Source organism: Lipotes vexillifer, unplaced genomic scaffold, assembly GCF_000442215.2.
Source record: "Lipotes vexillifer unplaced genomic scaffold, Lipotes_vexillifer_v1.1 scaffold534, whole genome shotgun sequence".
Classification (NCBI taxonomy): domain Eukaryota; kingdom Metazoa; phylum Chordata; class Mammalia; order Artiodactyla; family Lipotidae; genus Lipotes; species Lipotes vexillifer.
The window spans coordinates 2,471,652-2,482,272 of record NW_006787833.1 but is presented as its reverse complement, the minus strand read 5'-3'; the positions used below and the strand labels follow the sequence as shown (position 1 = coordinate 2,482,272).

Below are 10,621 nucleotides of genomic sequence, written 5' to 3'. Positions count from 1 at the left end.
GAACCGCTGTCGCAACTCAGGATAGCCTTTATTCTCCTCTTTCCGGGGCTCAAGATCTCCTACACTGGTGCCTGTAAACACGTGGTTTCCTCAATCCACCTCCCCATCCCCCATTTATCTTGATTTCCACGGTGCCGGGGATTCGGCAGAGGCTCGGTGATGGGGGAACTGGATCAGAATTTTGCGGCCCTTAGGCAAGCCAAAAACGGAAAAGTGAGGGGCTCAGACTGCCAGGCACTGAAAGGTAGAAATTGGGTTAGAAGAGAGCGGCGTCAGGTGACACCGCCAGGCTCCGGAGTCTAACCGCGATACAAGGCTCCCCAGACAGGGCAACCGGGAGAGCAGGTGGCCGGTTACCAGGCAACCTGAAGTCTCGCGAGACACACAATGCGCCTGCGCACTGCCGCTGGAGGGCCTTATCCAGAGCCTCCGACCCGGTCCTAAACTCAGGGTTTTCAGAGAAACCTTCCGTCGCTCTGTCGCGACGCCCTGGGCCGACTTTCCCGTTTGGAAGTGGCCCAATGCAGAAGAATGAAACGTGTTCTCTGAGCCGGTCCTCCTCCCCTCCCCCCGCCCCACCGCGTCGGAAAGCTGGGCCCGGGAAGGCGTGGGCTCTGCGCACGCGCAGCGCGGCCCACGTGGAACCGGCGCAGGGACGACCGTGAGTGGGGGTCTGCGCTTGGGTCTGAGATCCGGAGGGGCCGCTGGTGGGGATCGAGCGTGGGACTGGGCCGGGTGCGCGCAAGGTCTCCCAGGATCCGCGTCCCTGGGACCGCCCCCGCCCGTACCAGCGTGTTTTCCTGCGTCCCGGCCTTGGCTCACGCTCCGCTCTCTGCCTGGAGTTGAGCGTCTGTCGGGTACTAGAAATAGGTAAAGCCCCACCCTGTCCCTTCTGTACTCCGCGGTCTAGAAGTGGAGGCGGACCAGAAAATGACTCCAGTCGCGTGTGTTAAGTAGCGAAGTAAGTAGGCACTCGATAGAGAGGCGGCAGACCATAGGAAGAGAGTAACTCGGGGGTCGGCTACCAGATCCAGAACCCCGGAGTCCTCCCTGAGTCCTTCTTCTGCTTTACCCCGAGTTCATCACTTAGTCGGGCGGATTGCACCTCTTAACTGTTTCAAGTAGCATGCATTTCCATCCATCCCCTCTGCGGCACGTCTAGCTAAGGCCACCGTCATTTCTTACCAGGACTACTCTGGAGCTGCTTTGCTGCTTCCAGTCGTGGCAAAGGACTCCTCCTGGCCCGAATCCCCAGAGATCTTTCTGTGACGCCTTTCCAGCCACGCCACTCCTCTGCTTTGAACATTGTAGGGTTTGCAAGTGTATTCACCATCTGGTCCTTCCTCGCCTTTCCGGCTCCCTCCGCTCTCTCTAGCATCTCTGCCCCGGCGACACTGACATCATTTCCTTTAATGCAGTTCCCTGGGATGCTCTTCCAAATAGGTACTCCCTTTGGTGTCACGTGTGGGTTAAAAGGTCACTTCCTCCGGGAGGCCCTTCCTGACCCCCTCAACTGAGTCAGGCCTCTGCTCAGGATCCTGTAGGTCCCTGACCTTAATGTGCATCACATCTTATATTTTGTGGGTAAGTCTCCCACATGGATTCTAAGCCCAATGAGTTCAGTGGCTGTTTTTGCTTTAATTCATCATCTTTCTGGCTTGGTGCATTGTGGATAATCCACAAATACTTGTTCAAGTAAGAAAGGTGGTGGTAGGGCTAAGGGTGGGAATAGTTCCCCAGGCAGAGGGGATGTGAGTAAAGCCATGGAGGGGAGGAACTGGTGACTTCATTAAACAGTATGTGGTTCCATGGTGGGGTGTAAGGAGGAAGGCTGATGGTGACATGGGGGCCCTTGGATGTCACTCCAGTGAGTGTGCACTTGATCTCATGGGCAGCAGAGGCCTCCAAAGGCACCTCAGCAAGGCCTTCCCAATTTTCTCCTCCAAAGCTGTTACTTGTTCCACTTTGGTTTTGGATTATATCCCGTGAGACTCTACTTATCTGAACCACTTGGCTCTTGTCTCCCTCGCCTAGATTCTGAAGACAGGAGGAGCTAATGCCCAGAGCAGCACATAACTGTAAGTACTTACTCCCTGTTTGAATGCTGAGGCACATGAACTGTAGTTTGTGGTCTGGCAGAGCTCCGATAGATCCTCATATTTGCTCCTTGGTCATTTATTTCCCTTTTCCTGACCATCTTCAACCTGGTGCCAGCCCCTGCCAGTCACTTCCTTGGATTTGGATGAGCTGCCTCCTGCTTTGCACGGGGATGATGGGGATGGGCGGGGGCTGCACCAGAAGGAAGCCAGCTTAGGGGGCAGACGCCGAGTCTCTAGCAGTGGGCAACGCTGACACGAATGAGGTCTGAGCTCACACCCCAGGGAGCTGAGTTTTGGTTTTCCGTGAGGTGGTGATGTAGGAGGAATGTCTGAGGCCGGTGGAGGTCAGGAGACCCTGTCTCAGGCCAGTCCACTGTGGAAAGGCCCGCTGTCCTACACCAGTGGTGCCCAATTCCGGTTCTGTATCACATTAAGCTAGGCAGCCTTTTGACAAGTACAGGTGCCCTGCTGTATTCCCCAGGATTCCGATTCAGCAGACCTGGGGTACGGACCAACCATCTCTATCTTTTTTAAAGTCATAGATTATTTTTTAGGTGCAGCCAGGATTGAAAGAGCATAAAATTTGGACTTGGGAAACCAGTTGTGACTCTGGCATGGTACTTAACCTGAGTCTGTTTCCTCCTCCACACACAGGGCCATCATGCAGGAATCGGGTGAGAACCAAATAATTCTTGGAGAACATGCCTTATGACACACTCCACGGGGCACCCGCTCCTCAGCAGCAGCAGCCGGGCTCTTAGGAGGGTGTTTGGAGATTTCTTTTTTTTCCATCCTGCCAGGGGCACTTGGGGGAGCGGGGAGCAGGTGTGCATGGGATTAATGACCTGGAATGAGAAAATCTCGTTACCTGAAAACAGGAACAGTTCCAAAACCAGACTTCTCCAGAACTGGCTTGTTTAACTTCCTTCAATTCTCCACCTTGGGTCCCTGTGGTTCCCGGCTGAGCCCAGGAAGAAAACTGAGGGAAGAAAGAGGAATATGCAGTTGCCTCTGGGCAGGACAAACAGGACATGCTCCTCTGAACAGTGGTCTATAACATTTCCCCAGCAAGGATCCCTGTTACTATTTTGCCTTAATGGGTTAATATCTTTAAATTTCATTACAGTATTTCCCTAGATTTCATCACATTGTCAGCCAGAGGAACGGCCAGCTTGGACTTATCAGGGGAAGGGGGAATCTGTGTATCGTGTTTTAGGAAAGACAGACAAGAAACTTAGGGTCCAGGGAGGGAAGGAGACTTATAAAAGGGCACAGAATGAAAGTATCATTTGGATTTTTAGTCATGTGCATACATTATGGTAAAAACCACAGCTGGTTAATTATGAATGGCAGAGGCTTCCAGGGCCCTTAGAGACTGTGTGCTGAGGCAGGCGGACTCGGGGACTCACAGAGGTGGTGGTGGGAACTTGTTCAAGGCTGAAACACGGTACCCGTGACTCAAGAGTTGGAGGTGCTCAGTGAGTATTTGCTGAATGGATGGACGGAAGCCTAAGTAGAGGGCAATACAGAAAATGGTAACAAATCTATCAGACTAATACCAGAGGTCCTGAAGAGGATAAATAATTATGAACAAGTAGAAACATGGAACATTTTAAAGGAAATAAATAGAAGTTCAGTATGATCACAGTAACACAAAACATTCATAAATTGCATGTATATGAATGAAGACCAAATCACAGGAAAAAATGGGGAAAACGTAAAAGAAAAGTTAGATGTATGGTCACATATATATATATGTACGTGTATATACGTCCTATGTAGGTAGGCTTGCTTTAGCCTTTCCAAAATCAGAAAGGGCACAGCCAAGATATCCTTAAGGCGTGCATGTCTAGTTAACATGTGTTTTCCTTTGTCGTTTTGCTCCTCTGTGAAGGGTCTTCAGAATGGCCGCAGCCCCCCAGGCACCAGGGAGGGGCTCTGTGCGGAAGACCAGACCTTTACCTGTGAAGACATCATTGAACAACCCGTATACCATCCGCTGGGGTGCCCTGGACAGGGAGGATATGCACTTCATACTACAGACCCTGGAGGACAGGATTAAATCTCTCGGGCTTCAGAAGACTGAGGACAGGAAGAGAAAAAGAAAGCAGCCCGCTTTGAAAACACAAAGCGGAGACACGTGCAGCATGGATGTGGACACTGGTGAGGGTCTGAAGGAGGAAAAGCCAGAAGGTGAGCCCCAGGCATCAGGGTGGACCCCTGCCGACGTCAGAAAGCAGCTTGCCATCGGCATCAACGAGGTCACCAGAGCCTTGGAGAGGAACGAGCTGCTCTTGGTCTTGGCGTGCAAGTCGGCCAAGCCGGCCATCGTCACCGCGCACCTGGTGCCGCTGAGCGCCAGCAGAGGTGTCCCTGCCTGCCAGGTGCCCCGGCTCAGCGAGAGGCTCGCACCTGCCATGGGCTTGACGTGCGTCCTGGCCTTGGGGTTCAAAAGAAACACCGCTGCCTTTGCGGAGGAAGTGAGGGCCATCATCCCCAGAGTCCCCCGTCTGGACGTGCCGTGGCTCCGAGACCCACTTGAAGACCCCGGGGAGAACCCGGAGATGGAATCTTTGGAAAGCCAAGACAAAGAGATTTTGGACACTTCCTTCGAAGACCTCTCTAAATCCAAGAGAAAGCTTGCTGAGGGTCAGCAGGCTGCAGTGTTACAACCCCTGAAAATAAAGAAAGTGATTCCAAACCCCAATAAGATAAGGAAACCACCCAAAAGTAAAAAAACGGCTTCAAAGTAATCTTGTATAAACCTGTCACTTCATACAGTTGTAAAACGCCACCTCGTAGAGAAGCCTTGAATAAAATGACTTTTACATATATTCTTGGGACACTGTTTAGTATCATTCCTTTCAAATGTGTAAGATTCTCTGACTGTAGAATACAGATAGGCTGAAGCTTAGGGACACTAAGTGCAGAGAATGTTCAGCAGCATGAGTATCAAAAGTTTATTGAAACTAATGTCCATGCTTGTATAAATTCCCTTTTTAAAAGGCTGGCACGATGCTTGTGAGCAAGGACATCTGTATCCTGCAACACTGGACATCTTTCTGGCCAAACTTGGCAAATAGGCCACACAGACACGGTTCTAGTTGGCGGGGGAGATGAAACTGGATGGCAGGTGCACCATCAGTTGTAAAGGAAAGATGGTAAATGCCAAGCAATACACTGTCCTCAGAAACAATACATTATTATTTTTTACTGTCAGTTTGCCTTTCTTTGTAGGCAGGCCTAAGCGTGGGCTTGGGAGAAAGGCTAAACATTTATCAAAATTGCCAGATAAGGTATTCTGACTAGGTAAGAATTCACTCCTTTACACGGTTAACTTACTTCCTTGGGACTATAGCATGTATCCAAAGTATGATGGTAATTAGGTGAAATAAAGCAGGAAGAGAATAAAAAAATAAGCGGAGGAGCTTGGATGCTCAGAGGTGGGTCTGCCATGACACGGGTCACTCGTGTTAGTATGTGGAACAGAATCAGTGCTCTATGTTAAAAAGTATCCGCTGTTTACAGCATGTTTGTTTGGAAAAGGTGCTTTCTGTAATTTACGGGGAAGGTACTGGCTTGCCAAAGTTTATTTTCAGCCTAAATTCTGGTTGATCTGTGGATTATGCCACCTCCATTTAAATTTACTGAATGCCATCTTGACCAAAAAATGGTGGGGTGTGTGGGCAAGGATACGTCACGGACCAGAGCATTTCCATTACTGACAAAGGACACGGGGTGGTGTGGGTCTTTTGAATCTGTGAGACACTGTGTATTGCACTGAAATTTAGTTCTAACGGCTACTTTGTAAACAAGCAGCTGTACTGATTTTCTACTTTAAAATGCTCATTGGTAACATGCGTAAATTATAAAGAGGCATTATAAAGTGGCAAGTGTGCTAATAATTTATAAATTACTGTATTTAAAAATTACTGAGTAAAAGAACATGAACTCTATTAACTGCAATTATGTAAGTGAATAGAGGAACAATGCCACAGATTTGTCATGAGGTGAGCCCGTGACACAATTTCTGAGGGACAATCCTGCAATTATTCGAAAACCTACTTCATGTTAAGACTGTGCCATAAAAATGAGCGGAACGTAATTCCCAACTGGAGCCTCGACTCTGGATTATGTTAAAAATCTTGTTTACTTAATTCTGGTGTTTCAGTGAATTGGTTCACTTTTGCTTCTGCAGGCATCCTCCTCATGTTAGGAAAAAAAAAAGGTAACGCAATTGGGTTTGAATCATCCTCTAGAAGTCTTCCCTTGCGTCTTCGAGAAGGAAAACTGTGGGGTCCTAAATTAAGGACGACTTCGGAGCCCACGCATGCCCCCTAGTGGAGGTCCCAGGGTGCCACAGCTGTGGGGTGGCCTTCAGGATGACGGGGAAGCTGCAAAGAGGCTTTCTGATTTTTAGAGGAAATCAGAGGCAATAGAACTTTTTCCCTAAAAGGCCAGGTTTAGGCCTTTGGGTCCACAGTCTCTGTCGGAACAACTCAACCCTGCCTGCCACGTACAGGCAACACATGAATGAATGAGGCCTTGTTCCCATAAAACTTTATTTATGGATGCTGAAATCTGAATTTCCTGTTATTTGTATGTGTCACAAAACTTTTTTTTTTTTCCCCTCAACCATTCAAAAATGTAAACACCATTCTTAGCTCGTGGGCTGTACAAAAACAGGCGATGTGCTGAGTTCAGCTCATGGGCCACAGTGTGCTAGCTCCTGCCCGGTTTTTATAAGGTATGATTGTGTCCTTTGACTACTTATAACATGAAGGAAGGGCATCCTGTTGTCGAAGGTAATTAAATTTTTCTGGACCGAACGGCCTAGGCACTGGTACATAAAGGCAGGAAGAAGTATCTACTTTGCGGTATTTGAGTCGAGGCCGTTTTAGGTGGCCTCGTCCAGCATCTCTTCCCCCTTGGGCTATGGGTGATATATACATTATCTATGTACACCGAGAAACTTGGATTTTCAAATCCTAGGTAAAAACACCATCAGTAACAAAACCACAAGACTTATTTACAAATAAGACATCTTCCTAGAGCACGACAGCTTTCATGATAAATTAGAGTCAGGATAAAGAAATATGTGCAATTCTGCATAAGTAATAAAAAACATTCAAATGATCAGTGTCCTGGTGGCACTCATGAACTCCACTGGGCATGTCTTCTGACTTGAGGCCTTTGATTTTTCTTTTCCTCACGTATCCTGGCTGTTGCTGAGAAGGAGAGTCTCTGCAGGAGCAGAACAGTCTAGTTTGTCAGGGTTGTGTGCTCTTCAGAGAACACAATGTTTGCCCCAAACCTTGCTTTGGAACCAATCCACAAACCTGCTGAAGATCAAAGTACCCATTTGTGTGTTTATTGATTTGGCAACTTTGCTTCTAGAGAAATAGTCAACCAGTACATTTTTATCTCACTCTTCACTTTAACACCTACCGCTCATCACTGCGTTACAGAAATGCTGGCTCCATAGATGTTCCCGATGAGATCATGTGCAGTGACATAAGTAAACCCTTTCCAAATGGCTCCCTCATTCTGCTACATGGACCCACAGACCCTGACTTAATAAACAGAAAGGCAGCAGTTTATCTCCACACAATGGCAAAGATTTTCCTACACGATTCTGTGATTTCTGTTCAATCCATAGAAAAGCGGTCCATTTTTCTAGAGAGGGACAAATACCTTCTCTTCATTGAGAGACAGTCAGAAGGTTGAAAATTAGAGGAATGTGCTCTTTGTATCCTCCTTCCATCCCTCCTACAAATGGGTCAACAGTGAAAAAAAGGATGAATGTTAACATTCTAGCTAGAAATGTGTTCTACTGGTCACCAATCGATGTTTTTCCATCTTTTCTGTTACTGACACTTCGATGTCACTTAGGTTGTGCTTTTATTCTTTGGAATGGCAGTTCCAGGAATCATTAACTAGGATATTAACAAACGATGACATCAGAGTTCTAGAAATAGAAATATCCATCTACTGTAATACGAGTCCAACCTAAAGGGAGGGAAGAAATGGAATAGCGAAAACAAGTCAGCAAGAAAAATTATAACGTAGTACAATAGATCTATATTTTTCAAAAGCTACTAAAGAAAAAACCTCTCAACAATCCAAAGAGAAGCAAATATGGGATTTTCTAGGTAAATTTATCAAGTTTACAAAGGTTTATCAACTTCACTTACCTTTTCGGACTCTGTTCCTGGACACCTCCAGTTGTACAAGTAATACTGTAAATTGCCATCGCCTATGCCAAACTTGAGTTTTTCCAAGAATGTCTTATTTTCCATCAAATCTAGCGCATTGAATACATCAAATCCTTTCTGTCAATGTAAAAAAAATTTTTTTTAATTTTAAAGTTTCAAAGGATTAGAGTGTTTTGTATATTATGTATTTCAGTATAACATTTCATTCCCCTACTAATAGCTTGAATTGATAATGCATTTATAATAAGGTTTAATATCTGCAATATATAGTATGGGTTAGGAATTCAGTTCAAAACTGTCTTATTAAACTAGCAAGCAGTGAATCTGATGGAGTCAGCAAGATTATCCAGAAATGCTGAATCGAAAAGTGCAGTCTGATGGCTGACAAAAAAGAATCTATTAAAATATCAGGAAATATTTTGTCCCTGTTTTTGAAGCAAACAGCTGCCTAGATGGCTCTATCACCAGAACTGTTAGTTACTGGCCTTTCTACGTTCTGACTTACCTGAACCTACGCCAAGAAATCAAAGCTGTAAAGACTTTAAATCGTGTATCTGTCTTGGGCTGATAATGGGAAATAAATTTAGTAACATTTTAATAGTAAAAACAGAATTAAAAAAAAGCTTAGATAATACTATGCAAAATGTGATATAGATGAAGCACCTATATTTCTATTTCTCAGGGGTTTTAACTTAAATAACTTATTACTGGCCTTTTTGGGGAGGTAGTTGAAAATGAGCTACAAGATCAAAGAAGCAAAGGAGAATGCTGATTTGGGGATCCACTTATAATAGATTTAAAAAAGTGTTTCCAATGATCAAATACTAGAAGACTACAAGGAAGACACTTTTGAAGGGTTGCTCCCAATTTCTCGTGAACAATATTTATCTTCTCACTCAGCAATTACATCAAAATGTCCCCGTCAGCTGATTTCAATTTCTTTTTAAAGAAAAATGTTTATTTGTAGCAAGAATTTAACAATTATCCTTACTACCACACTGAGGAAATAGAAAAATAATGCAAATATAGTAAGGAACATTTTGAATTTAATTCTTTTCATTTTAAATCCTTTTAATAATAATAATTCCAATAGTTAAAATTAAATTTCTTTAATTTTAAAATTCAGAGACTATTTATTTGAATCAAAAAACCTACTGTTGCCAATTATTCACTGCAACACACTCATATTTTCCCCATACAGACAGACCTTGTTTTATTGAGTTTCACAGATTCTGGGTTTTTTACAGATTGAAGGTCTATGGCAACCCTGCATCGAGGAAGTCTATCAGAGTCATTTTTCCAATAGCATTTGCTCACTTCGTGTCTCTGTGTTCCATTTTGGTAATTCTTGTAATATTTCAAACTTTTTCCTTATTACATTTGTTACGGTGGTCTGTGATCTCTGATATGACTACAACTCGCTGAAGGCTCAGATGATGGTTAGCATTTTTTTTAGCAATAAAGTATTTTAAATTAAGGTCTGTATATTGTTTAAATATGCTAGTGCACACTTAACAGACTACACTATAGTGTAAAGATAACTTTTATATATGCACTGGGAACCAAAAAACTCGTGTGGCTCGCTTTATTGCGATGCTTGCTTTACTGCAGTGATCTGGAACCATCTGGAACCAAACCTACAATATCTCCAGGGTATGCCTGTATCATGGGATCACGTTATTTTTCTTATATTCCTTATATTATGAATTTCGTGTATCTTTATATAAGGGCTACAAGTTTCTAATTTGTACAAAATGTCTTTTTGGTTAAGTAACAACAGAATTAATGATGAAAAGAGCCATTAAATTAAAAAAAAAAACCTCTTATCAAAATTCTTCCGTTGACTGTCAACAGAAGTATCTCAAACAAATCCCCCCACCGTGTGGAAGAAAATACAAGATGTTTTATATACTCCAATATACATATTTGGAGACACACACGGGATGGCAAGGAGTGAGCCGCGTACCAGCTTGGCGATGATGAGCGCGTCATTCATGAGGTCCAGCAGCGGCGTCTCTGTGTGGATGTTGTAGAAGGAGTAGGCGGCTTTGAGGCTCTTGTGGGCGGGGTGATGCATGACTGTGGAGGGGAGCGTGTAGAAGCTCAGGAAGTCAGTTAGTTTACCACTGGAGTTCTAAAGAACAAAGGCAACGTCAGGTAAACATCTCCTTGAACAACTTTCATCCAGGCGTCTCAGCTCACGTCTTGATCTCTGACTTGCACCACAGCTTTCCGTTAGAATGAAAAGCAACAGCTCATGCTCCGCTCTCCAAGTCTGATGTGGAGCCCCTTACCATATGCTGGGCA

General features: G+C 44.9%; 2 protein-coding genes across 2 annotated transcripts in view; one reads left to right on the top strand and one right to left on the bottom strand.

Annotated features, from left to right (window-relative positions):
* Positions 1-4,003: 4,003 nt before the first annotated feature.
* RPP38 (ribonuclease P/MRP subunit p38) lies at positions 4,004-4,852 on the top strand. Its single transcript, XM_007460883.1, has one exon. The coding sequence runs from the start codon at positions 4,004-4,006 to the stop codon at positions 4,850-4,852; it is 849 nt and encodes a 282-aa protein (XP_007460945.1).
* Positions 4,853-6,657: 1,805 nt separating this feature from the next.
* Positions 6,658-10,621, bottom strand: part of NMT2 (N-myristoyltransferase 2) — a 69,548-nt gene continuing 65,584 nt past the window's right edge. The window contains exons 10-12 of the mRNA XM_007460882.1: positions 10,281-10,448; positions 8,294-8,431; positions 6,658-8,108 (exon numbers count right to left, since the gene is read on the bottom strand). Coding sequence (XP_007460944.1) covers positions 8,088-8,108; positions 8,294-8,431; positions 10,281-10,448 — 327 coding nt within the window. The 3' untranslated portion in view covers positions 6,658-8,087. The remainder of the gene's footprint in view (positions 8,109-8,293; positions 8,432-10,280; positions 10,449-10,621) is intronic.